This window comes from Panthera pardus, unplaced genomic scaffold (assembly GCF_024362965.1).
Source record: "Panthera pardus isolate Hobbes unplaced genomic scaffold, ASM2436296v1 HiC_scaffold_20, whole genome shotgun sequence".
Lineage (NCBI taxonomy): Eukaryota > Metazoa > Chordata > Mammalia > Carnivora > Felidae > Panthera > Panthera pardus.
The window spans coordinates 88665101-88690258 of NW_026526766.1; the positions used below are offsets into that span (position 1 = coordinate 88665101).

The window sequence follows — 25158 nt, forward strand, 5'->3', positions numbered from 1 at the left end:
TGATTTGCCGTTTGGAATTTTTACCTCGTCAGTACTGCCAAAGTCAGAAGGTTGCAGTCCTCTCTGTTCGTGAGATGCCAAGTAAAAGGAGTGGCCGAGAAGCCCGTCGTTCGTCTCCAGTGTCAAGTGTACTGCCACTGGAAATAAAACGTGGCCTCTAAGCTAACTCGGGGCGTTGAAGAGGGCATCTTGTAGCCTCCCCCTGTGAATCCCTCTAGAAAAGGGGGACAGATAGTCTCGTGGCACCGCGTACAAGGGCGATGAGAAAGAGCTTGTTAACCACTCCCGCCGTCCGTGCCCGGCACACTCCTAGCCGAGCTCTCCAACGGCCAGCAGGAGTTTTCCAGAGCAGGGACCGCGTGGTGGCCCGGGGCTCTATGTACTGCTGCCTAGAAATCTGAGGTGGTCGTGTCCCCGAGATAAGGCTCTCCACTTCCTGGATTGTCGATCAGGAGCATTGCAGCTGCAGATATTAGCGGTCGCAGGGGGATCCTGAGACTGACAGGGTAGTGGTGGGTCACCTCTTCGAACAAGTTGACTTCGAGAGCGAGTTACTCCCCTCTTCTCACCGTCACCTTCCCCGTGAGCACGTGAACGGCTCCGGGGAAGCCCAGTCTCGTGCGGACGTTTGTACTTCTCACTTGGTGATGTGGTGTGAGCTCTCCGTTCCCCACCCGGGGCACCGGTGCAGCGCCCTGCCTACTCCTCTGCCTTTGGGCCTCCACCCGAGTTCAGGACAGCTTCTCCCTGCCGTCTTGTGGGTGCAAACTTCTTTTAATAAAACACCCATCCACGCACGGTGGGGAAGTGCGAATTGTCTCTCCCCTCTCCCAAAAAAAGGTTAAGGAAAAATTCCTGATAGAAAACAGCGTGCCGTTTGGGTTACCCAAGTGTTTCTGCATGCAGGATTTTGGCTCCGTCCCTATTAATGGTCAAATGTGCGTTTCTTGTAACAGACGCAAACACCCCTCACCTGTCTTAGTTTTTAGGAGTTCGTTTCCTCTGTTCCTCTGGTTCCTGGCACGGATTCAGTGTGTAGAGGGAGTGACCCACTAGATAAGCATCTGAGAGGTCAAGGGCTTCGTTGAACCGCTTAGGAAAAGGCAGTCAGGCTGGAAGTCTTCAGTTCCTCGGGACATCCCCGGCTCCCGTCAGGTCGGAGCTGGGAACACCGTGGTTTGTCTCGTCTCGCCTGCCATTCCCTGAGCAGATCGGCAACCGCAAACACGCCCGACCCGACTGTAAAAGCAGACAGCCGGAAGCCGTTACGCTTGGTTTGGATCGGCCCGACTCTGTTTTCTCTCGCTTGACAAAATGCGAGGTTTTCGTGTGAGGAGGGGAATGAAAGCGAGCCCTGTCCTTCAGAAGAAGACAGTTTTGCAGGAAGCCGGTGGGTGGACCTGATTACCTGGGGGAGCACAGGTGCGCTTCCGCAGAAGCCTCGTCCCCCGGGGCCGCTGCAGCTCCCCGTACCGTGTGCCTTTGGAATCCGGAACCTGGGCTCCCAGAGGCTAACCGCTGGTCATCGAGACACGTGCAGATCAGAGAGGGTGTCTGCCACGGCTGAGCTCCCTTGAATCCCAGACTCCTCGCTCGCCTCCCCTCAAACGCCTCGCTGCGGTGTCTTTTCTGCTCTGAGTAGATAAGGACCCTTCTCTCCCTCTGATCGCTCTCAACATGTTCTTCCTTTCTTCAGATACCTCTAATCTATTCGGAAACAGCGGGGCCAAGACATTTGGTGGATTTGCCAGCTCGTCGTTTGGAGAGCAGAAACCTGCCGGCACTTTCAGCTCTGGAGGAGGAAGTGTGGCGTCCCAAGGCTTCGGGTTCTCGACTCCAAATAAAACAGGTACTCTGATAGTTGTTAGCTGTGGTTCTTTTTAAACGTATGTTTACATACACATAGACACCCGGAAGGAGATCTCTCTAGGGTGGCTCTCAAGGGAGCAGGACTGGAGTGTGGATTCTCCCCAATTCATCTTTACGTTTACAGACCATCTACTGTGCTCCTAACACTGTTCTAGGTCTCCCGACCTGTCGAAAGCACAGAATGCATGTAGTGGAACCCTTAAGAGAACTCCATGTCTTCTTAGGGCAGAAAGCATTGTAAATATCTAGCGAGCGCAGAACAACCAAAGTGAGGGAACATATAAGAGAGCGATAACTAAAATATTAACCAGAAAGCACCAAGTCACAGACTGCTTGTGTCCCATTAGCAGTCCTGGGCAAGACAGATGATCGGCCTAGTTTGGGGGCATTTTTAAACATTTTTTTAAACATTTATTTATTTTCGAGAGACCAAGAGAGACAGCATGAGCTGGGGAGGGGCAGAGACAGAGGGGGAGACACAGAATCCAAAGCAGGCTTCAGGCTCTGAGCTATCTGCACAGAGCCTGACGCGGAGCTCGAACCCACGAACTCATGACCTGAGCTGAAGGCAGACGCTTAACCGGCTGAGCCGCCCATACACCCCGATCTGGCTGTTTTTTATGTCTGTTTCATTTGTCTTCTTTCCCAGATCACTGTTTGTTTGTTTTTTTGCTTTTGAGCATGACGTACAGTAATCTATCTACGTGACGTGTACAATACCCATTTACCGCAAGTATACAGAGCAGTTACTCCTCACAGGTGAAACACCCTGGTGGAATCAAGAATTAAGAGCATCACCAGCACTGCTACCTACCCCAGCATTGCTTCTAAAATCTCCACGGGGGACTGGGCGACTTTCTATAATCATATACTGCGTTCATAATTTAAAAGTTTAAAGGGCAGCATATGTTTAGATAAAAAAAGAAAACACATACTTCATTTCTGTCAGCTGCCTCTCTGTCCTCTATCTCAAATCTACAGAGGGTCTGCGTTCCTGCCTCTATTCCATGGCAAATCATGTGAAAAGATCCCCCCCCCCTGCCCCCACAAAAGATCAGAGGCAGAGTGGGGGAAGATGTTTGTGGAGAAAGGAGCTCTTTAAGGCAGACCCCAAGGGTGAACAGCCAGGATGCTTCTCCCTCGTGTACGGGAGCCTTTGAAATTATGTGCGTTCTGAGGAAGGGCCCTGCCAAGGGAGGACCGGATGCATGGGTGGCTCTAACTTAGGACTGTCCCACATTAGTGCCTGGAGTCCCACCTTTTAGAACCTAAATTGCTATGGTTTTCATACACTGTGCTCCTTTACTCGGATCTGTGACTTGGATGGGTTAGTCTTCGGTTGCTAGATTTTTGATACTCTAACTAGAATTTAAAACGCCCTGGACACGATCGCAGCTCCGTTTTGCCCCCAGCCTTCCTCACAGTGAACGATATAAAAGTGAGACGGCTACAAAGCTCTGGGTCCTAGTTAACAAAGTAAACATTTGACTAAGAAACTGTAGTTCACTGGGGCGCCTGGGTGGCTTGGTTGGTGAAGTAGCTGACTCGATCTCCGCTCCGGTCTTGATGTCAGGATCGTGAGTTCAAGCCCCGCACTGGGCTCCACACCGGGTGTGGAGCTTACTTAAAAAACAAAAGAAAAAAGAAATTTTAGTTCATTAGTCAGTGATGCTTAATTTATTTTTTTTTTTAATGGTTATTTATTTTTGAGACAGAGACAGAACATGAGTGGGAGAGGGGCAGAGAGAGGGAGACACGGGCTCCAGGCTCCGAGCCATCAGCACAGAGCCCAACGCGGGGCTTGAACTCGTCAACGCGCGATCATGACCTGAGCCGAAGTCGGACGCTCAACCGACTGAGCCACCCAGGCGCCCCGCTTAATTTATTTTTTTTAAGGAACCAGATAATGTGTTCTTCAAGTCACATGTTTTTCTTCTATGTTGTTCGTTATCCTGGGACCAGGGTTGACTTGGAGAATCTCAGGCTTTTATTCTTTTAAGTCGTAGAGAAAGTATATTCTCCTGCCTTTCAGAATCTTTTTCCCGTTCGATTGTTTGCCCCATAAAACCCTCAGACTGAGGATTCCCAGCAGAGAAAGCTGCCTTTTAAATACAGGGGGCGTGAATGAACTGGTAGCCAGAGGTGACAGCAAGGGTGGAGGAAGACCGTGTCCCTTGTGCTTCTCGCACTTTGGCTGTCACTGCAGGACTTGGGGCAGTTTTCAGGGGGCTCCTGCTGTAGAAGGAGGTGCCCTGGGGTCCTGAGCACAAGGAAGGCTGCTTTAAGTAAAGGAGTCAGCCTTCCTGCCCAGGCAAAAGCAGATGCCTAAGACGTCATGATTGGTGTTTTGCTTTAAGACAGACTTTAGATATGGACCGTTTCAGTGGGTCTTTGAAAGATTCCAGAAGCGTCCATCCTCCCTCAGTACAGTTCCCTTAGGAAATAATAGTGCTGGAGAGGATTTGTAGGGGGGACCAAGGTGGGCAGGATGCTGTGCCCAGACCACCGGGCTCCCCCCACCCCCTGTTGCCGCGGTCGCCGTGGAGGGAGGCAGAGGGACACAGGCGGTTCAATGGCGGGCGCTCTCTTGAGTCACTCGACCCTTGCTCAGGTCCCAGTGCTACCACCGCCAGGCTGGCTGAACATAGGCAAATAGCTGTTTGTCATTTGTGCCTCAGTATTCTCTGAGCCTGTTTCCTTCACCTGCGAGGTAGGGACCCCAGGTTTATTGAGAGGATTGAGGCAAAGTATTGGGCAGCACCTGGGACCGTAGCTGGCACGTGGAGGGCCCTCAGTAAGTCGGGTATTTGATTATCACTGATTATTAGCAAATTTGTTTCCTTTACTGTGACCCAGGTTTGTTGTTTCAGGGCAGAGTGTGTGTGTGTGTGTGTGTGTGTGTGTGTGTGTGTGTGTGTGTGTGTGTGTGGTATATGTGATGGGGGGGGTGGATGTGGTGTGTGTGGGTGTGTGTGTTTAATCTCCTCCTTCCCCCCCAACCCCCATCCGGTTTACTTTCTGTATCATTGTGACTTCTCGTTTTTCACTCGCCTTCCACCCAGAAGTCTGAATAATACTGCGTACAGGGCACTAGATACAGCCCCGTGTGTCTAGGAAGAAAGTGTAACGAGATCTGTGATCGGTCTTAAATAATTCAACGGCAGGGGTTTTTTAGCACTTTTTTTTTTTTCCAGTCTCTCGTGTTTGTAACCCAACAGTCTCCATTATCGTGGCTTGGAATTTCACTCGAGGTTTTAAAATCTAGAATGTTAACCCAAACGGGAGCCTGAGCAAAAAGTATCCTCACTGGCAATGGTAAATAAACGCAGGATTGCGTCACCAAATAACAAACAACAAAAGAATTCTGCTAATAGCTCTTCCTGCCCAGAATTTGATCTTTCCCGATTCAGGTAGCAGAAGCTTGTGGTGTGGTTATGCTTGTATAAGAAGGCCCGAGCCGTCCCTCTGACAGCAGGACTCGCATCCCCAAAATGCGTGCCGGCAGTGTCCCCGGGGCCCCTTTACCTGCGCCGAAGCTGTTCTCCTTCCCCTTAGCGTGTCGCTCCTTAGGCCAGTGCTCGTTTTAAGAGACTCCTCGCTAGAACACAGTGCTTGTACCAGTTTATTCCATTCTGTTCAACAGACACTCCCTGGGGGTCTCTGCTCATAGCCTAACATGAGGTAAGCGGTATCTTGGGGTTGGGGAACCCCCTCAGGGGAAGGGTGTGTTCCCACCCGGTGGGCGTCCCCACCGGTCCGAGGAGGCCGCCTCGCAGCCCGATTTCTGTGCGATGATGGCCTGCGTGCGTGCCGCCCCCGGGACCGTGTCCACGTGAGTGGCAGGGGGAGCCAGGCCCTGGGGGCTCTTCTCGGGGCCGGTCGATGGTCTTACCACATTTATCCAGTGGCCCTCTCCCCCCCCCCCCCCCCCACCCAGGGGAAGTTCGGTGTGCTTTTTTATTGAGGGGTAGCTCCCGACTACAGAGAGAAAGCGGTTTTTAAGGAATTTTTCTGTGGGGAGAGACGTGAGAGCCATAAGGCTTTAAATAAATAAAAAGCCCCTGGCCGAGCCCCAGTGCCGTGCGCCTCTCCATGTCTCCTGTAACCCAGTTTGTAGATTCTTCCCGAGAGCAGACTGAGCCTATGGCTTCATAACATGGGTTTTCACGATGCTGGCAGCCTAGCCTGTGTCGTGACAGTAATCGCATCTGTCATCTTTGACAGCCGGGCAGGGATTGGAGTTTTCAAGAATGCCTCTTCAGTGAGGAGTCTCAGAACAGCGCCGTGAGGCTGGGAAGGGGTCAGAAACGTGCCAGGTTGGTTCCTGGTGACGATCTGCCTCCACGAGACTTGGCGCTGACGGGTCCGGCTTGCCCGTGGGAAGGGCCGAGGGTCTCCCAGGCGAACACGAGGTCTGCTGGGCTCTGAGAGTTCCAGGAGCTCCCCTGGCCGACCCGCCCCCTCTGCGAGCGATGGAGGGGGTGGCTCGGTATTTAGGAAGGCTGTTGCCCCCACTTACGGTTTTTGGTATTTGAACTTCTAACGCATTTCCCCCTTTTTCCTTCCTCCTTCGATTTGATTTCTCACCGCTCATTGTCTTCTCTTCCTGTCTCCTTTCTTTTTCCCTGTTTCTGTTTGTTTGCCTCTGTTTTGCTCAGGTGGCTTCGGTGCTGCTCCAGTGTTTGGCAGCCCTCCTACTTTTGGGGGATCCCCTGGGTTTGGAGGGGTGCCAGCATTCGGTTCAGCCCCAGCCTTTACAAGCCCTCTGGGCTCGACGGGAGGCAAAGTGTTCGGAGAGGGTACTGCGGCCGCCAGCGCAGGAGGATTCGGGTAAGCCCCCCGGGGAGGGACCTCGGGACCGCCGAAAGCACTGGGGCCCCGGGACTCCTGTTTGGGAAAGTCCGTTCTCCTGACTGAGAACTGAAGCCTCCCTCCCTCGAAATCGGCAAATGAGTCAGACCAGAGCTCCTGTTCCTTTCTGGGGAGGCCCATTTCTTCCCGGCCAGTCTGTCCAGTACGCAGGTGGACGGGAGCTATGTCGCCGTTCCCTGGAAACGTGGAGTGCTGGTCGGCAGACCCCTGTTCTCCTGGTGGGACCGAAGGATGATTAAAGAAAGGAAAACGGTCCCGTCCTGGCCACGTCCTAGCCAGGATTGCCCCTGTGTGGCGACTTCTGTCAGGGAATCCAAAATGAATAGTTTCTGCCACATTCTTTCCTCTTGGGATTGTTGTCGTCTACCCGTTGTCCTTAGGCAAACCACTCCTGTGTCCCTGGCTCCTCTCCAGACCCGCAGAGTGGGTACTCGGTTCACAGTCCCGTGGGCCAGCTTCCATACGGGCACTGACTGCACATTGCAGTGTCTCGGTGACTGCTCGGCTTTCAAAGCTGCTCTTACGCCTTGTGCGCATCCTCCCTTGAAAACACCGTGTTAGGGATTTGCTTTGAAGGGCCCCAGAAATTCAACCTGGTCGCCAAAACCCCAAGAAGAAAATAAATAGCTTTCACTGCACCACAAAGTCCCAATAAATGTATGTAGCGATGACGACGAAGTGACTCGTTCAGGAGACGTGTTAGTGTCTGAAATCACCGTCTGGTAGACCTGGCCCTGGCCGCGGAACTCAGGATACGTAAGGCTGTAGACTTGGGGAGGGCTTGGGGGCTTTGTTTGGGGGAATTGTCAGGGTACTTGGGATGAACCTTGGTGAAGGGATAGCGTCTTTATCTTGAAAGTAAATCAAAGTATGTTCTTATTCATACCCTCCCCCCCCCCCCCCCCCCCGCCCACGAAAGATCCTAGTGCAGAAACACTGGCCACTTTCAAGAACATGAGCGAGTTGATGTATTGCCTCCTAAATTTCACGTCGAGAGTACAAGTTCTTTTAAGTTTCCCCCAGGAAACCCCAAGAGTTAAAGTTAAGAAAAGCTTTTAAAGGAGCGTTGGGACCAACTTAAACCAGTATTCTTGGCGGGTTCCGATGGACACTGATGTCTCCAGTGACCGCTTGGCACGGGGTGCTGTGGAGTTGCAGGGTTTGGGGTTGACTGGGAATCTTGAGGTTTTATTTACTTATTTGAAACCTGCTATTTTCTTTACCAGTAGAAAAGTATCGTATTCTGTCTTGCAGGGGGCGGGGTGGGGGGGGGGGGGTTGGTTCACCCACATAAATCCTGACTGGCTGGTTGATTCCATTTTGTCAAAGAGGGCTGACAAGTACCAGCTCTGGCATGAGATGTCCCAGGTCCCTGGTCTGCCCCTGGCGAGGCATCTGAGGAGCTTCCACTGTTCGTGGGAGGCCTGGAGCTGGGGTAGGAATAGAGCAGGAATAGGCAGGACCCCTGCAAGGGTCCGCTCACAGGAGACCCTCACCTCATTGTGGAAAGTCCGCGATGGAAAGATCCAGAGAGGAGCTGAAGGCAAATAGCTGGGTGAAGGGGCTTGTCGATGAATGAGAAATGTCTGAGTGATGGGGTGAAGCCCAAGAATTACCAGGGATGGAAGAGCAAAAACTGTAGTGCTGATTAATTTCCAGATGACCCACAACTTCCAGACGGTGAACAAAAGCTAACACACTGGACTGGTTGCACTTGGAATTGTGCCCCTGGCCTCTTCCTTCCCGAAGCTGGAGATGTGCCCTGGCCCCGGCCTGTTCTCTCTGAGAGGCCACTGGTTGAAACCGAGCACGTCCCCTCGATTCGTGTGTGCCGTGCAGCCCGAGACCTACCGGGGTGGCCGAGGCTTGTGGGCGGCGGGTGCCGGCGTGGCCACACTAGCCACAGTCTGGTCTCTCCCTGGAACCCAGGTTTGGGAGCAGCAGCAGCACCACGTCTTTCGGCACGCTGGCAAGTCAAAACGCTCCGACTTTCGGATCGCTGTCCCAACAGACTTCTGGATTTGGGACCCAGAGCAGGGGATTCTCTAGCTTTGGATCAGGCGGAGGAGGTAGGCGGCCAGACGTCGTTCCCTCGCCGTTTCCCTGCCCTTTCCTTAGGAAATGCCTCCCCCTGCCCCTCCCCCTGCCCCGCACCCCTAACAACACGAGTGGTTTTTACCTGGCTGTTCAGTTTCGTATTCTGCAGGGCCGAAAGTACTTCAAAGACAAAATGGTCTTTTGAGGCTATAATTACATTTGTAACATTGTGCCATTTCTTACCAAAGAAAGAAAAGACGGGCTTGATTTTCTCTCAAGATTTGAGAACCCAAAATAATAACCGTCTTACTAGACCTTGGTTTAAAAAATCCCAGCCGGCAAACTCAAAAAATAAGGCGTAGAGACTTCGCGAAACGTCTCTGATTTGTTAACCCTTGCCTCTTCAGATAGCAGACCACGTGTGTGATGCTTTTACCCGTGCCACACTCCTGCACTCCCGCACCTTGGAGAGGCAGTGGCACTCGTTTATAAACGAAGACAAAACCTCCAAGGGGCCTATTTACCCAAAGGGCCAGAGAGTGAGCCGCAGGGCCAGGCCTAGACCTAAGTGTCTTCACTGCTCTGGCCTCACCGAGAAGCGGCAAGTGATGGGAGAAGAAAAACGTAGTTTCCTAACGAAAGGGGTCCGTGTGGCCCCAGGGCAGCCGAGCGGGAGGCGCCGTGCCGGGGACCCGCTGCCCACTCTTGGCGTGGGGGAGGGAAGAACCCAGAAGTGCCCCTCACCTTCGTCGTCGTGGCCTGCAGGTGGGGGTCGGCGGGGCTCCCTGCGGGAGGGAGGAGCCCACCTCCACCTCTCAGGTATGTGTGTGCTCACTTTGCTCCACCCTTTTTCCATCTTTTTCAGGATTCAGCTTTGGATCGTCTAACTCGTGAGTATCCATCTCGTTCCCAGCCGTTAGATAGGGAGAGGGGAGCGTGTGGTATGTGAGAATATGGGACTCCTAACCTTTGCTCTGTTGGTACATGTTTATCTGCTTTTCCTGTTTTCCTGTTGTATAAGCCCGTCCTGGAGGCATGGGGGTTCAGCGGCAGGTTTTGGGTTTCGTGGACCTGCTAATCGCGGTAGGAAGGTGGCAGAAGGTGCCGGGCCTGGCCTCCTCGAGGGCCGCGCGTAAGAGAGAGCAGAGTGTGCCTTCCGAGGAGCAAGGCCCGGGTGGCGGGACCCGGGAGATGCTGTTCCTCAGTTCCCCGTTAGCGTCTCAGAAGCCTCGTGCTGCCCGCGGGCCTCCAGGCCCATCACCAGGCCTCATGTTTTGATCCTCGCTCTGTGCTTCTGTGTGGAATTGGTGCCACTAGAAGTGCAGAGCCCTGCCTCTGACCACAGGCGGTTGCATGAGCCCCGAAGCCCTTCTCAGAGCAGCAGCTGATACGCCTCTCTCCCGGCGCTTCCTTGCAGGTCTGTCCAGGGCTTCGGTGGCTGGAGAAGCTGAGTGGGTGTCCGTGTTCCTTCCTGGGACCAACTGCGTTCTGGGCTCCTCGTCACCGAGCAACACTGGAGCAGTCCTTTAACGTGGACATTCTCACTGCAGCATACCCAGAAACAGCAGAAACCAAAACTCCAGAGACGCTTGACCGCTTGTCTGTTTTGCTGTCGATTTCGTGTTGGTTGTCGCGTCCCCCTTCCTGGCCCCCCTCTATTAAACTCTTTGGTCTGTTTCCGTGCGGAATACATGTGGGCTTTGTCAGGTCACGGCCTTGGAGAGAGGTGTCCTCGTTGCTGTGGCTCTGAGAAACCTTCGCGGCCTTCCGCCAGCCCGCAGTGTGTGTGTGTGTGTCTTCGAGGATGGCGGCCGAAGTTGCCAGCGCAGGAGGTCGATGCAGGAAGAGGGCAGGCGGGAGCTTCCCCCAGCTGCCCCCGGTCCCCTCGGGCCTGGGCCCTGGCGTAGGGAAGAGGTTGAGCGCCGGCCGGCCACCTTTTTGAGGCCGTGACTCGGTGTCTCCTTCTCGTGCTCTCGCTGCTGTTGGGTATCAGGACCCTCCAGGCCCGGCTTTGTGATTGGGTGGAGGGAAAGAAACTCGCTCACGCAGGCATCCGCTGAGTTTGGGAAGAGACGGTAGCACCTTCGGTGGAAGTACAGGTCGCCGTGAGGCGCGCGCGGAAGCTAGGCCGGCGGGTGCTGACGACGGGCCTGCCGCCCCTGGATCGGCCCCGTCCGCTCAGCTTCGCGATTTGGCCCTGGGTGCTGTGTGGCCACCGCCGATTTCTTCTGCTCTGCAGAGGACTGATCGAGAAGACAGCCTTTATCTCCGGTGACGGTGACGTTGGGCACCACGCCCGGCCCGCCGTCTGTTAGCGGCAGCGCAGATAACCGTCGGGCAGGCCTGGGCTTGCAGAGACACCGCTGCTGCCTGGCGGCACGACCAAGAGTTGGCCGCGATGGTTCGGGGCCTCCGGCTCCGGTCCTGTCAGAGCGCGGGCGGTGCTGTCGCTTTCGGGTCTGGGCACGTTTTACTTCTCAGGCCCATGATGTCCTAGGCAGTTGCTGACGAACCAGGACCGCCCCGCATCCGGAGCCGGCGTGAGGATTTGTCCTCTTTCAGGCCAGAATGCAACCGTGCGTTGGCTCGGGTTCAGGGCAGGCGAAGGTCAGGAAGGGTCGTTTAGAGTTTTACGTTTTGGAAAGTTCTATTTTAAAATGTTTTAATAAAAGGTCTCCGTGTGATTTAACCTGTCACGTGACAGCCAGCGTGGTCTGGCCGGTTCTGTTGGCTTGCCGGGCGGGTGGGCGTCGGTGCAGTGCCCCGCGCCACGGCCGGCCCGGCTGGTCCCGCTCTGCAGGGCTCGCCTGGGGGTTCCGCGTGAAGCACAGCTTCTGGAGCCCCTGCCCTGCAGACTGGGACTCGGGAGGCCCGGAATTGGGCCTGGAGGCCCTAGGGCGACGAGCACAGGCTCCTCAGAAGAGGAGTCCCATCATGCAGCAGCACTGTTAGGTTTCAGGAACCCCAGACCGGAACTGGATCCACGGTGTCCCTCGGTGACTTTCCCTTGTTCCCTGCGAGGCCTGGGAGAAAAGAGTAGGGGCCTGTCTGGGCCTCCCATTAATCAGGGCACCTGTCTGTCTCAAAGGGCTTGGACTTGAGTAGTTTAACACGTACCCTTTTTGGTCCTTGGGGAGCTGAAGAGCCGGTCTCCCCCTGCTCTTCCGTGAGGCCCCTTCAGCTGTGGAGCAGGGGACAGCCCCCACGACCTCCACACAGCCGGACCCCGGGGCTTGATCCCCCCACCTGTGCTCTCCCTAATTTGCACACAGGGGCCAGCCGGAGACGACAGGAACTCAAATTCCCTGGGAAAAGCTCACAGCAGAGGGCCTCGCTTTAAAGGGGGCAAGGTGACGAGAGCTGACTTCTGCCTCGCCGGGTCGTCCTGCTGACTGGCATCCACACCGAGCCAGCCTCCTGCCCTCTTGTTTCCGCCCCCCCCCTCTTGTTTCTGCTCTTTTTTATAAATAGAAGCTGGTTCGGCCTAAACCCTTGACCTCAAATTCTCTGCGTTAATCCTCCATTGAGGTGGCGTGTGACATCTCTCCATAAGGCCATATCAGCTGTGCCCGACCCGATAACGCCCCCGCCCCTCGCTGCCGGTGCTCCGGCCCCTCTGCGTTCCTTCGTCGGGGTCGTCCCAGCACAAACCGCGTGCATCCGCCGAAACCCATGCTTCCAGGGGCGTGAACCTTTCCCGAAGAGGGAGCCGGAGTAGGAGTGTGGGGACCAGGTCCCCACGAGGGGAAGGGACCACAAGGGCTGCTTGGGCCCAGGAGGAGGTCCCCCGCTCTTGTCGCGCAGCCAGCTGCAGCGGGTAGACGGGCAGCCTCGCTGGATCCGTTTGTATTTCTGCCGGCGCGACCCAGGAGAGGCAGGAAGGCAAAGGGGAAGACGGTTTAACGAGCGAGGTTGTGTTTTGCTTGGCTTTTCCAGACACCAGTGCCATATATTCGCAGTTGGTGCTTCCGATGGCAACGCGGTGACAGAGGCCACAAATTGGGTTTCTCAGGGACAGAGGAACCTGAAAAGGGGGGGGGGGGGGCGTGCGTGCAAATTCCCTCGTGTGTTGATGTGGCCGTGAAGCCTTCTGGTACCTGAGGCAGCGGTGCCCTCGGTGCTTTTGGCGTGAGCCTCCTGGTGCTTACCCTCAGTTTTGCTCTCCGTTGCTGCTAACCTGCAGAGAAGTTTCTCGGGCAGGTCTTTGCACTGCAGAGGGGGTGTCGACTCTGTAGGTTGACCTGATCCTAAGTCTCAGGAGCTCTGTCACCAGAGGTGGATGGAGATTGGAATGAAGGTTTTGCAAGGGGTCCTTTAGGGGGTCGTGAGGGTTGCCTGGCACCAAGCAGGTTCTCCCCTCACGGGGCCTTGCCCTACCAGGGTAGAGAGTTCTGGATTCTTGTGTCACCCTCTTCCAGTTCAGAGTGGGGGGTGTCTTCGAGCCCCTTGTCAAACACAGGACTCCACTGCATGAGGGATCGTCCCCCACTAACAAAGTTCCAACACGGAGAGCTCAACTCTGGGATTCTGATCAGAGAGCTCACTGGGGCCCTTGAACCTGTTCCTGACAAGCTTCACGGGTGGTCCGTGGGCCACATTTTGAGAAACCTTTTAACTGCGGTAATTCGAAATATTTTCCCCTCCAGGAGATCATCTGAGAGAGAACTCACTCCCGTCGACATGTTTTGTTGTGTTGTTTTTTGGTTTTTGGTTTGCCATTAATCCAAGGTAAGGGATCTTTCTGAAATTGTCAGTGAGAGACACAGAGTTCAAATTTCAGCTGCTCGTGGGGCATCTGCTCACACACACACATACTGCAGCACAAGTGGGCCGTCAGCTCCTGAACACTTTTCTCTGGGAAGCCCCCCGTCCCCCGTGATGCGTGGGACTGGGGAGTGCCTTCCTTGACCTCACCCTGCCTCCTGGCATGGCTCCTCCCACCTCCCTCCACACACCCTCCCCAGCTTGGGTCTCAGTCTCTCCCTTCCCTCCAGTCCCATCATCCCGTGGGCTCCATTCACTGTCCCACAGAACACCTGGTCGGCGCCCCTGAGCGCTTGCCCAACCTCACATTCTGTTCTTTCTACGTGTTGCCTGCCCAGTGGAAAACCCCTGGGCTGGGCTGTCAGGATCCGTCTCTCCCTCCTCCCATCCTCGTTCTCCCTGGTTTGTCTGCTCTTCCCTCGCTCGCGTATGTGGAAACAGGCAGTTAGACCAGGACTGTTTTAGCCCCCAACTTTTGTGTCTGGAAGGTGTCCTGTAGGAGGGGCGCCTGGGTGGCTCAGTCAGTTGAGCGTCCGACTTCGGCTCAGGTCATGATCTCGCCGTCTGTGAGTTCGAGCCCCGCGTCGGGCTCTGTGCTGACAGCTCAGATCCTGGAGCCCGCTTCGGAGTCTGTGTCTCCCTCTGTCTCTGCCCCTCCCTTGCTCGCACTCTGTCCCTTTCTCTCAAAAATAAATATGCGTTAAAAAAAAATTGTTTTTTAATTAGAAAAAGGATAAGTCTCCTCTGGGAAGTTCGCCTACAGCCCGAACTAAAAAGGGCTCTGTGGTCAAGTAATTTGGGGAGAAGACCAGACAGAGCAAAATTTTCCGATCGAAGGGCTCTTTTGAGCCTTTCATATGCAAATTTGCTTTGTGGATCAGTAAGATGACATGGTCTGCCATTCCCGAAATCTTTGTGACCAGGGAACCTTTCTGCTGGAGCCAGATTCCTTGGAACTCCTGCTGGGAGCTGCCTCATGGCTGGTGTCACCGAACAGAAGCATAGATTACTTCCTGGCGGGCGGTGTTTCTAACACATTCCTCTCTCGTATTCAGTTAGAACAACGGTGATAATTCCCCGGACGCTTACAGTGGTGCCAGGCACTGTCTAGCCTGAGCACTTCACGGGCATTTTCACATTTAACCTGCAGGCTGGGGACTATAACCCACATCTTCCAGATGAGGACTGAAGCCCGGAGAGCAAGCCGTTTGCCGAGTCTTAAGTCCGGTGGTGACCAGAGCCAGGAGGAAGCCGGGCAGAGCCACCTGGCCTGCCCGGCACCACACACCCCTGCCCTCTTAGGCCCGCCATTGGCTCTCACAGTGTTTCTTCCCCAATAGAGTCCTTCATTTCAGAAGAAATAGCTGCCTGCTTGTGCCGGGGACACTGCTGCGGCCCTTACCACGCACCCGTCCAGTCTACCCCACGCACGTGGGCCGACCGTGGACATGGACCGCAGCAAACGTTCCGCCTAACGTGCGCTTACGTGCCCCCACTCTGCTGGCTCCAGCCTTGTACGTGGTCATCGTCCGTCTAAACCACGGCCCCCGGGGAGGGAGGCGGGGCAGAGGCTCAATCTGTTCAGCCCGTGTTGGTGCACACCACACACAGATGGGGGCTGACCGGCCGCTCTCTGATGAAGGCGATCGGACCCTGGAGGAAGCAGCTGGCTTCATGCCCTTGAGCCGTCTAATCCCCTCCTTCCTGTGCCGTCTCTTCCGGGGTCTGGTTTGAGGCTTTCCAGAGTCCCCCAGGAGGTCAGGCCACAGACCCACCGAGGCAGCAGTTGCTCCGTTGTTCGGCACCCCTCTCTGCTTATAAATAGAATCCTGTCCATTCCACAGCCCTGGCCGGAGATTCTCCACATTGTTTGCGGCCCGAGATCACCGGCTGCGGTCTGTGCGGGGAAGCGGGGGGGGGGCGGGGGGGCGCAGGCAGGAGCCCGCTGCCGCACGTTGCAGCGAGCCGGGCTCTCCCCCATCGCGGTGTGTCCCCCCACGCCCCCTCCCCAGCACTGCCCCTGCCCACCCTCCCCTCGCAGGCCCGGCTGGGCTTGGGCCAGGGGGACACCAAGGAGGTGCTGCTTCCTGACCTCCCCGCGTTCGCTGTCCACGTTCACCCCCTCGGCTTGGCCTTCCACCTGGAGTCCTGACCGCAGCCTGCGGGTCCCACATCTGGTCTCTCCTACCTCGGCCGCCCCCTCTTCTCGCCTCTCTGTCCTGATTCTCCAGGCCCCTCTGCGCTTTCTCCCTTCTTGATGGCCCGTTGTCCTTCCCCCCCCGCCCCCCACTCTGGGGCTTCCCCACTCAGTTTCTGCAGCCCTGCAGCCCTGCAGCCCTGCGTGTCCTCACGCCATTCCCACTCGCCTGCCAGGCTCAGGTTAAACAAGCACACTTGCCCCCAGTGCCTGCCCGGCTCGGACTCCACAGCTCCCCTCTCGTTCTCTCCTGTCGCTCTGCACTAGTTTGAGGCAGGCGTCGCAATTACAATTATTCATGTAATCGATCGCTTGATTCGTTGGTCTAGTCTCGTCTTCCCCCCCGCCCCCACCTCCAAAAGTCAGTTCCCAGAGGGCAGGGGCCATGTCAGCCTTGTCTGTCCGCCCGCGACCGCACCAAGACAGCATGAGTCAGGAACTGTGGAATAAATGCCACCCGGAGCAACTTCCCAGGCGGAAGCTAGGACGTGCTCAACAGCCAGACCCCGGCAGGAGATGACAAGGCTTGGGGGCAGGTCAGGAGCCCCGCACACCAGGGCCACACAGCAAGGGCCGTGTTCGAGCGGGGCCCGGGGGCCGGCTCCAGTGCTCTCTGCCCGGGCCGACCAGAGCCCCCGCCTGTCCCCCGCTGCGCTGGCCCCAGGAAGGCTTTGCGCTACAGCAGCTGTCTGTGGCACTCTGGTGACAGCGAGCACAGACCGGACACGGGGACGCCTGGCCGTGAGGCTCTCTGACACCTGTCAGCTGGAGACGGTCACATCATCTGGCCCAAACTGAAATGGGGCGGGTACCGCCTACCTCACAGGGCAGTTGTGCACAGGGCGGAGGGCAGTGCCTGGCAGAGCCCCTGGCCGCCTCACAGAGGAGCCCCGGTGCCCCCTGCCCCGGGCACGCGCCGCCCCCAGAGCTGACCAGCAGCGCTCACTTCCGGACCAGGCTCCCCAGAGGAGGGGCAGGGCCTCGGGCCGAAAGACCCCTTGGCCTTGGCCTCGTCTCTCCTTGGGCCTCATCCTGGCCCAGGAAGGAGGGTGCAGGGCCGGCCCCAGGGAAGGGTCACCCCCCACCCCCATCTTCCAGTCTCTAGGTTTCTGGCCCCGCCCCTTGCCAATCTCACCGCCCCAGAGCCCTCCGGCGGGCCAGGGGGGTGCAGGGGGAACAGGAAGGGCCGGCGTGGAGTCACTGGCTGCAGCTGACAGAGGAGCTGTGGGAACTGAGGGTACAAGCGCCACTGTCACCAGCCAGCATTCTCAGAAGCCTTTAGAATTCTCAAATCTCGAGATGTCTGCTTCTAAGTCACTTTCGTTTTCTGGGTTTTAGGGAACAGCGCGTGCCCCAGCGTAGGGAAATGGAAATGCTGTAATGCGGGTGGTTTGACAGCGTGGCCCGAACCCCTCCTGCCCGGGGCCCAAGGGAGCCGAGCTCCTCTCTTTATCCCGTAGCAGCAGTTGGCCCGGAGCTGAATCGAGCCCCGGGTCCGCTTCCCCTGGCGAGGGCTTCAGACGTCTGGCCTGGCCCGACTGCCCTCCGTAGGGTTGTCTTTTTTCATTCGGAGCCATCACGGCAACAGGAGTAAACGCCACGTCTGAGACACACAAGCCAAGTGGTGCTCAGGCCGCGCTGTGGTTGTGAGCATCACAGATGGTGGGGACCAGCGGTCATCATCCAGAAGCACTTACTGAAGTGTCGTACTTCCTGCGTGTGGCTCCCCTGCCGGTTCGCCATCCGCACGGCACGCCCGCCGTGCTCTCTCCTGTGGCACGCTGGGTCTGGCCGTTCCCAGCCACGCACTTCTCACCCGGGCCCTTTTCTCACCGGGTGTGCTAGCTGGCTGAAAGATGGGTGCTCAAGGGAGGAGGCGGTCCTGTCTGTGGCCCTGTCACACAGCAGAGCTGGCCCAGGTGGGAACCAAAGAAGCCTAGCAGTTTAGGGCTGAAGATCATCCGGTTTGCTTCCCCCACTTGAACGCAGAAGGGAATCGAGACCCAAAGAGGGGAAGAAAGTGACTCAGCCTGGCAAGTAGAGTTTCTTGGTTAAGATCGTGGGTATTGTCTGCACCAAGATCCCGTCCTACCTGTGTGACCTCAGACAAGTCACTTAACCTCCCTTAGAGCCCTAGATCCGTCACCTCTCAAAAGGGTGAATGATAACACATTCCTCTAGATTTGTTGGGGATTAAACGAGACGTTGTATAGAAAGCCGGTAGGACTTTCGTCATCATCTGTTGGAATGAGCAGAATGCAAAGTTCCCATTTCTGACCCATTTGTCTTTGACTGCACGTAATGATTCTCGTGTTCATTAGTATACGGCTATAACCAAAGAGCTAAAAATTGAGTCTGCTGCAAGATCGGAGTCACTTGCTCTGTTAGCAAATGCGACGGCTGGCCAGAGGTGGAAACTTTCTCAGAGTCTCACAAGTTAAAAAGATACGCCTGATGGGTCAGCTTGTGCAGTGAGCGTTCACCGGATAAGAAAACGATCCACAGTCAAATTTGTTGTGGTACACATTTTACCTTCACCTATTCGGCCACAGAAATCAACTGTTGGAGGGGCGCCTGGGTGGCTCAGGCGGTTAAGCGGCCAACTTGGGCTCACGTCACGAGCTCCCGGCTCGTCCGTTCGAGCCCCACGTCGGGTTCGGGCTCTGTGCTGACAGCTCAGAGCAGCCTGCTCCGGATTCTGTGTGTGTGTGTGTGTGTGTGTGTCTCTCTCTCTCTCTCTCTGCCCCTCCTCTGCTTGTGTTCTCTCTGTCTCTCTCTCAAACGTGAATTAACTTAAAAATTTTTTAAAAATCAGTTATCGGAAGTCACATCATGGGGATCTGCTATCCCATGGGTCCTTATAGTCTCAAATGGCAGGAACGCGAACGCGTGGTCCTTTAGAAGCTTTTGCTTGGCCTTAGAAAACGGTGCCCAGAGCTCAAAGGTGCAAACCAGGCCGGTCCCGCCTCCTCTCACTTCTGCCTGTTTACCAAGATTTGTACCTCTTTGCCTTTGGGGGTCCCATTATAATGCCCTCACTGCATAATTTCCCCCAACAGAATGGCACCTATGAAGGCAAGATTTCACTTCTCAGCAATCCGTGTTGAAGTGAGCAATCCGTGTTGAGTGTTGAAAATGCGCTGGGCCTGAAATTGGAACCTGCTAATAATACACAGAAATTAACACTCTCCCTCCGGAAGCTTCTAGTCTGATTTTTATTGTAGAGATGAGCGTTTTTCATGATGGTGTCCATCCACTTGCCTCTTAGATAGAACATCAGAGTGTACCTTGAGTTTCTCTGCAACTCTCTCTTTCCAATGGCCTATCCTGCCTATAAAGATTATTTTGTACTGAAGGGATTAGATTGGATGGTCTGGAGCAGAAAAGGGCTTGTCTCAACTCAGTTGGTCAGGCAACGTTGATCAGGGCATGAGCGCAACTTGTCTGAGTAGGCAGAGCTATTCTAATCTAAAAGCCAATTTACTTTCCAATCGGATTCTTTTTCTTAAGTCTTTTTTAAGTTTATTTATTTTGAAAGGAGTGAGCGAGCTGGCGAGGGACAGAGAGAGAATCCCAAGCAGGGGATTGGGGCTCGAACCCTGGGATCATAACCCAAGCCGAAGCCAAGAGTCAGACACTTAACCTACTGAGCCACCCAGGCACCCCTCCAACTAGATTCTTAATCAAAGATGTTCATTTTGTCTTACAGCTAAACTTCTGTCTAGAACAAATAGAATATTTTGGGGCGCCTGGGTGGCGCAGTCGGTTGAGCGTCCGACTTCAGCCAGGTCACGATCTCGCGGTCCGTGAGTTCGAGCCCCGCGTCGGGCTCTGGGCTGATGGCTCGGAGCCTGGAGCCTGTTTCCGATTCTGTGTCTCCCTCTCTCACTGCCCCTCCCCCGTTCATGCTCTGTCTCTCTCTGTCCCAAAAATAAATAAAAAACGTTGAAAAAAAAAATTAAAAAAAAAAAAAAAAAGAATATTGTAAATACACTTGACTTAGCTGCCTGCCAGTAACAGGAAACAGGGCGTTGGGGACCTGTGTTAGGGTGATCCATTACCCCGTGTAGGTTTATGAATACCATCAAATACCCCTGTCTTGTTTTGTTTTGTTTTTCCCGGTGCTAACATAAGATTTGAGAAGTAGGACAGGGCAAAGGACGAGAGAAGACAACGGAACCTCCACTGCCCATCCTTAAAGCAGAATTCTCCGTCTCCACCTCAGCCCCTGGTGTCAGAGCCACTTCTTATCGGCTCAGTGCCCAAGCCTCTGGGCAGCATTCTCCGTGGACCTAAAAATGAACGTCTGTTCTTCCACACAGAATTCCTTAGATTTCTTTCACGTGCAAGGAAAATGACCTACTGCGTTAGAAAGGGCTACCCATTGTAGCTCCTCACAAGTTAGAAGTTTGGAGAAAGTCTGTGGGGGACTCTGAGTCCCGGTGGAGACGTGTGGCCATTGTGTGACTTTGGGCAACATGTGCTTCTGCAAGAGTGCCTGGCCGGAGAGCCTGGAAATCCTGCGGTTTGGGTGAGGACCGCGTTGTTTCTGCAGGTGCCGCCGTTGTCTTGAGTTGCTCGTGGTTTTCGGTCACTGCCTGTGGATGAATTAACGAACTGTAGAATTATTATTGCTTTTCTCTCTAGTAATCATGAGGTTCTTATGAAATGGCTACAGTAATACCTTTTTAAGAAACCCGTTGATTCCTCCAATTCTAGGTTGTTTCTGAGCTCTTTTCCTCTAGAAGATGTGGAAATGGGGGGCACTGGCCCACAGATTGTTTTATTCCCAAGTAAGCTGAGATGAGCTTTCCCGTTTCCAGCCAGATGAATGAGTAGGTACTGGATTCACTCTGATCTGACGGAAAATTCGGTCAAATGGTTTTCCAGATGGTTGACGTCAAACAGCAAGGGATGCTGACCCCTGAGATTCAAGACATAAAGAGGTAAGCCCTCCAGTTGCCCCAGTTGCCCGCCTCGAGGACATTTCCAGAGCAGCACAGGGGAGGAGAGTCCGAGTGGAGCCCAGTGATCTCTGTGAGTTCACAAGGTATCAGAGAGGAGAGGAGAGGGCTCCACAGAGAGGACTCTGGCTCTGCAGAGGGACTCTAAAGTATTGGCTAAGTAGCAATCGGTGTGCACATTTGAGGGAATTCTATGGAGAGAAAGCAACATGAAGGGTCTAGCGGCAGAATCCTCAGAACTTTAGGGCAGAAGATAGTGCTGGCTCCTGCCAGCCAAAGTGGAAATCGTCATAACTCACCCAGCTTTGGGTAGAGTACTCAGAAGGGTTTTGCCTCAGTAGCAGGGAAATATTAGTCCTAAACACAAGGCCACTCTGACCTCATGTAACAAAGCTTAGAAGCAAGACCCAAGTGAATCAGACTATTTCCAACTAAGATGCCAGAACTAAACTCAAGAAACTCACAACAATACAAAACTACCCAGTACCCAACAAGGTAAGTTTCCCCGTTTCCAGCATCCAATCAAAAGTTACCAAGTATGCAAGGTACCTGGGTGGCTCAGTCGGTTAAGCGTCCAACTTCCGCTCAGGTCATGATCTCGCGGTTTGTGGGTTCGAGCCCTGCGTCTGTGCCAATATCTCAGAGCCTGGAGCCTGCTTTGGATTCTGTCTCTCTCTCTCTCTCTCTCTCTCTCTCTCTCTCTGCTCCTTCCCCACTCATGCTCTGTTTCTCTTTCTCTCTCTCAAAAATAAACATTAAAAACAGTACCGAGTACACAGAAAGCAGAGAAATATGGCCAACAATGAGAAAAATCAAATAACTGAAATTGATCCAGAAGTGACACAGATGATAAAGTCCGTCATCGAGAACTTTGAAGCCATTATTAAAACTGTATTCTGTGCGTCTAAGAGGCTAGAGGAAAGACTGAACATGTTACATAGTGGCATGGAAAAGACCCAAATCAAACTAGAGATGAAAACTGTAATGTCTGAGATGAGAATGTCCTGGATGGCACTAAGAGGCTGTTAGGCATTGCAGAGGAAAGTTTTGATGAAATCGAAGATTGAGCGATAGTAATGACCCAGAATGAACCGCACAAAGAGAGAAGACTGAAAAAGTTGGAATAGAACATCACTAAAAGTGGGACAACTTTAAGCAGCTCAATAATATGTGAAATGAGAGTCCCTGAAAGAGAGAGGAGAGTTAGGAGAAGAAATAGGAAAGACATCAGAAATGGTAACTGCATGAGTAAGTATAAAGATTTTGGAAGGTATTTTTCAAGTCTCTTTAGAAGATAACTAAAGCAAAGATTAAATCCATGCATTATGGGTTTTGTGACATATGTAGAGAAAAATGTCTGATAACAATAATAAAAAGGTAGGGAGAGAAGAAATGAAAGCATACTGCTGTAGGGTTTATCTACTACCCCCAAATGGTAGAACACCAACTGAAGACAGGCTATGACAGGTTAATGTGTGTGGGTGAACCTCAAACCAACCACCGCAATAGTACAACAAAAAGGTACAGCTGATAAGCCAACAAAGGGGATATAATGAAATCATAAAACCTGATCCAGAAGAAGGCAGAAAAAGGGGGAAAGAGGAGCAAAGAACAGATAAGACAAATAGAAAATAAACAGACAGTTGATTTAAACCCGGCCATATCAGTAAGTACAACAAACGTAAATAGTCTAATTTCTCAATCAAAATGCCAAGATTGTCAAATTGGATTAAAAAACAAGACCCAACTATATGCTGTCCATAAGAAACTTTAACTATAAGACACAAGTAGGTTAAAAAGAATGGAAGAAGATAACATGCCAACATAAATTTTTCTGAAAAGCTGGAGTGACTCTATATCAAATAAAGTAGATTTCAGAGCAAAGAATATTATCAGGGAATACACAGTCGTTTCATAATCTATCATGCATCCTGAATGTTTCTGCACCTAACAACAGAGATTTAAAGTACAGGAAGAGAAACCATTAGAACTGCAAGAAGAAACCAATAAATCCACAGTTACAGTCAGAGGTTTCAATAACCTGGTCAATAACTGATAGAAGTAAACAGAAAATCAATAAGGCTATAGAAGACATGAACAACACTTCCAACCAACTTCAACATAATCAACATTTATACAACACTACCCAGTATCAGAATATATTTTCTTCCTTCCTGTCTTTCTTTCTTTTTCTTTCTCTTTCTTCTTCCTTCCTTCCTTCCTTCCTTCCTTCCTTCCTTCCTTCCTTCCTCTTTCTTTCTTCCTTCCTTTCTTTCTTTCTTTCTTTCTTTCTTTCTTTCTTTCTTTCTTTCTTCCTTTCTTTCTTCCTTTCTTTCTTCCTTCCTTCCTTCCTTCCTTCCTTTCTTCCTTTCTTCCTTCCTTCCTTCCTTCCTTCCTTTCTTTCTTTCTTTCTTTCTTTCTTTCTTTCTTTCTTTCTTTCTTTCTTTCTTTCTTTCTTCTCTCTCCACCCTGGGTGGGGCTTGAACCCATGACCCTGACTGAGATCAAGGCCTGAGTTGAGATCAAGAGTCAGACACTTAACTGACTAAGCTGCCCAGGCACCCCAGTAGAATATATTTTCTTTTCAAGTGTACACAGATACCAAGATAGACCATATCCTGAATCATAAAACAAGTCTCAATAAATTTGAAAGGAATCAAGCCATATAAAATATATTCTCTGACCTCAGTGGAATTAAATTAGAAGACATTAAGAGAACGATATCTGGAAAATCCCCAAATATTTAGAAGCTAAATAACACATTTCTAAATTACTCGTGACTCAAAGAAGAAATTTTAAAATAAATTAGAAAATAATTTTAACTTAAGTATATTTATTAAAACAAAACCAATCACAATTTGTGGTGCTAAGGCAGTACTTAGAGGGAACTTCATAGCACTAAATGCCTATATTTTAAAAAGAAGAAAGCTATCTAATGAGAAACTAGATAAAGAAAAGTAAATGAAACCCAAGATAAGCAGAAGAAAGGAAATAATAAACAGAGCTGAAATGAATAAAATAGGATACAAAATAAGAAAAATCATGAAACTAGTTCTTTAAGAAAATCAATTACATTGATAAATCTCTAGCCAGACTGATGAGGGAAAAAAGACAAAAAATACAGTGTCAGAAATGAGAAAGGTAACATCACTACAACTTCTTAGATATTAAAAAGGATAATCAGGAGTATTATGAATATCTTTATACCAGTAAGTTCACCTAAGATGAAGCAGACAAATTTCTTGAAAAACACAATCATCGAAGTTCACTCAAGAAGAAATAGATAATTTAAATAGCCCAATAGCTATAAAAAAATTGAATTTATCATCAAATTTTTCCCATAAAATAAATTCCAGATCCAAATGGCTTCCCCAGTGAGTTCTGCCAAGTATTTAAGGAAGAAGCAATATCAATTAAATACAACTCTTCCAGAAAATTAAAGAGAAGGGAATACTTCCCAGTTCATTTTATGAGATTAGCATTCCTCTGATACCAAAACGCAACAAAGATATATAATAAAACTACAAACAAATCACTCATCAAGATACTAAGAATTCTTAACAGAAGGTTAGCCATCCAATCCAACAATGTATAAAAAGGAAATGCATAATGACCAAGTGGGACTTTTCTGGCAACTCAAGGTTGGTTTAACATTTGAAAATCAGTACAATTTAGCACATTAACAGAGTAAAAAAGAAAACACATGTGATCATCTCAATAGATACGGAAAAAGCATTCAATAAAATGCAGTGTTTGTTCCCGACAAACTCTCAGCAAAATAGAAGTGAAAGGGAACTTCTTTGGCCTGGTAAGGAGCATCTGGGAAGTAGGGAAGAACCTACTGTTGGGGGCGCTTGGGTGGCTCAGTCGGTTAAGCGTCCACCTTCAGTTCCGATCATGATCTCGTGGTTCGTGAGTTTGAGCCCATGTCAGGCTCTGTGCTGACGGCTCAGAGCCTGGAGCCTGCTTCGGATTCTGTGTCGAGATCAGTTATGCAGAATAGAAAGTCCGGAGATAGATCCACACATAATACGATTGATTTTTTGACAAAGGTGAAGAGGCAGGTCAGTGGGGAAAGAGTCGTCTTCAACAAATGATACCGGAACAATAGGTGGTAGATAGAAATGTAACCCATTCATATTCGTTGACCACATGCCCTCTTACTATGCTAAATTTGCTTAATTCTGTGTGTGTGTGTGTGTGTTGTTGTTGTTGTTGTTGTTGTTTTGGATTTTCTGCACACATAATTTATCATTTCACTGCAAATTTTTTTTCCTTAACATTTTTTTTTTAGTTCGTTTATTTCTTTTGAGAGAGAGCGTGAGCAGAGGAGGGGCAGAGAGAGGGAGAGAGAGAGAGAATCCCAAGCAGGCTCTGCACTGTCAACGCAGAGCCCCCTACAGGGGTCGATCTCACAAACCGTGAGATCATGACCTGAGCTGAGATCAACAGTCA

At 52.1% G+C, this 25158-nt stretch overlaps 1 protein-coding gene across 5 annotated transcripts in view; it reads left to right on the forward strand.

Annotated features, from left to right (window-relative positions):
- NUP214 (nucleoporin 214) overlaps window positions 1-11479 on the forward strand; it is a 95215-nt gene extending 83736 nt beyond the window's left edge. For all 5 annotated transcript variants that reach the window (XM_019420787.2, XM_019420789.2, XM_019420790.2 and 2 more), the window contains 5 exons: window positions 1697-1849; window positions 6528-6699; window positions 8671-8810; window positions 9644-9668; window positions 10196-11479. In XM_019420787.2, the coding sequence (XP_019276332.2) occupies window positions 1697-1849; window positions 6528-6699; window positions 8671-8810; window positions 9644-9668; window positions 10196-10229 (524 nt within the window). In that variant the 3' untranslated portion in view covers window positions 10230-11479. The remainder of the gene's footprint in view (window positions 1-1696; window positions 1850-6527; window positions 6700-8670; window positions 8811-9643; window positions 9669-10195) is intronic.
- Window positions 11480-25158: the final 13679 nt, after the last annotated feature.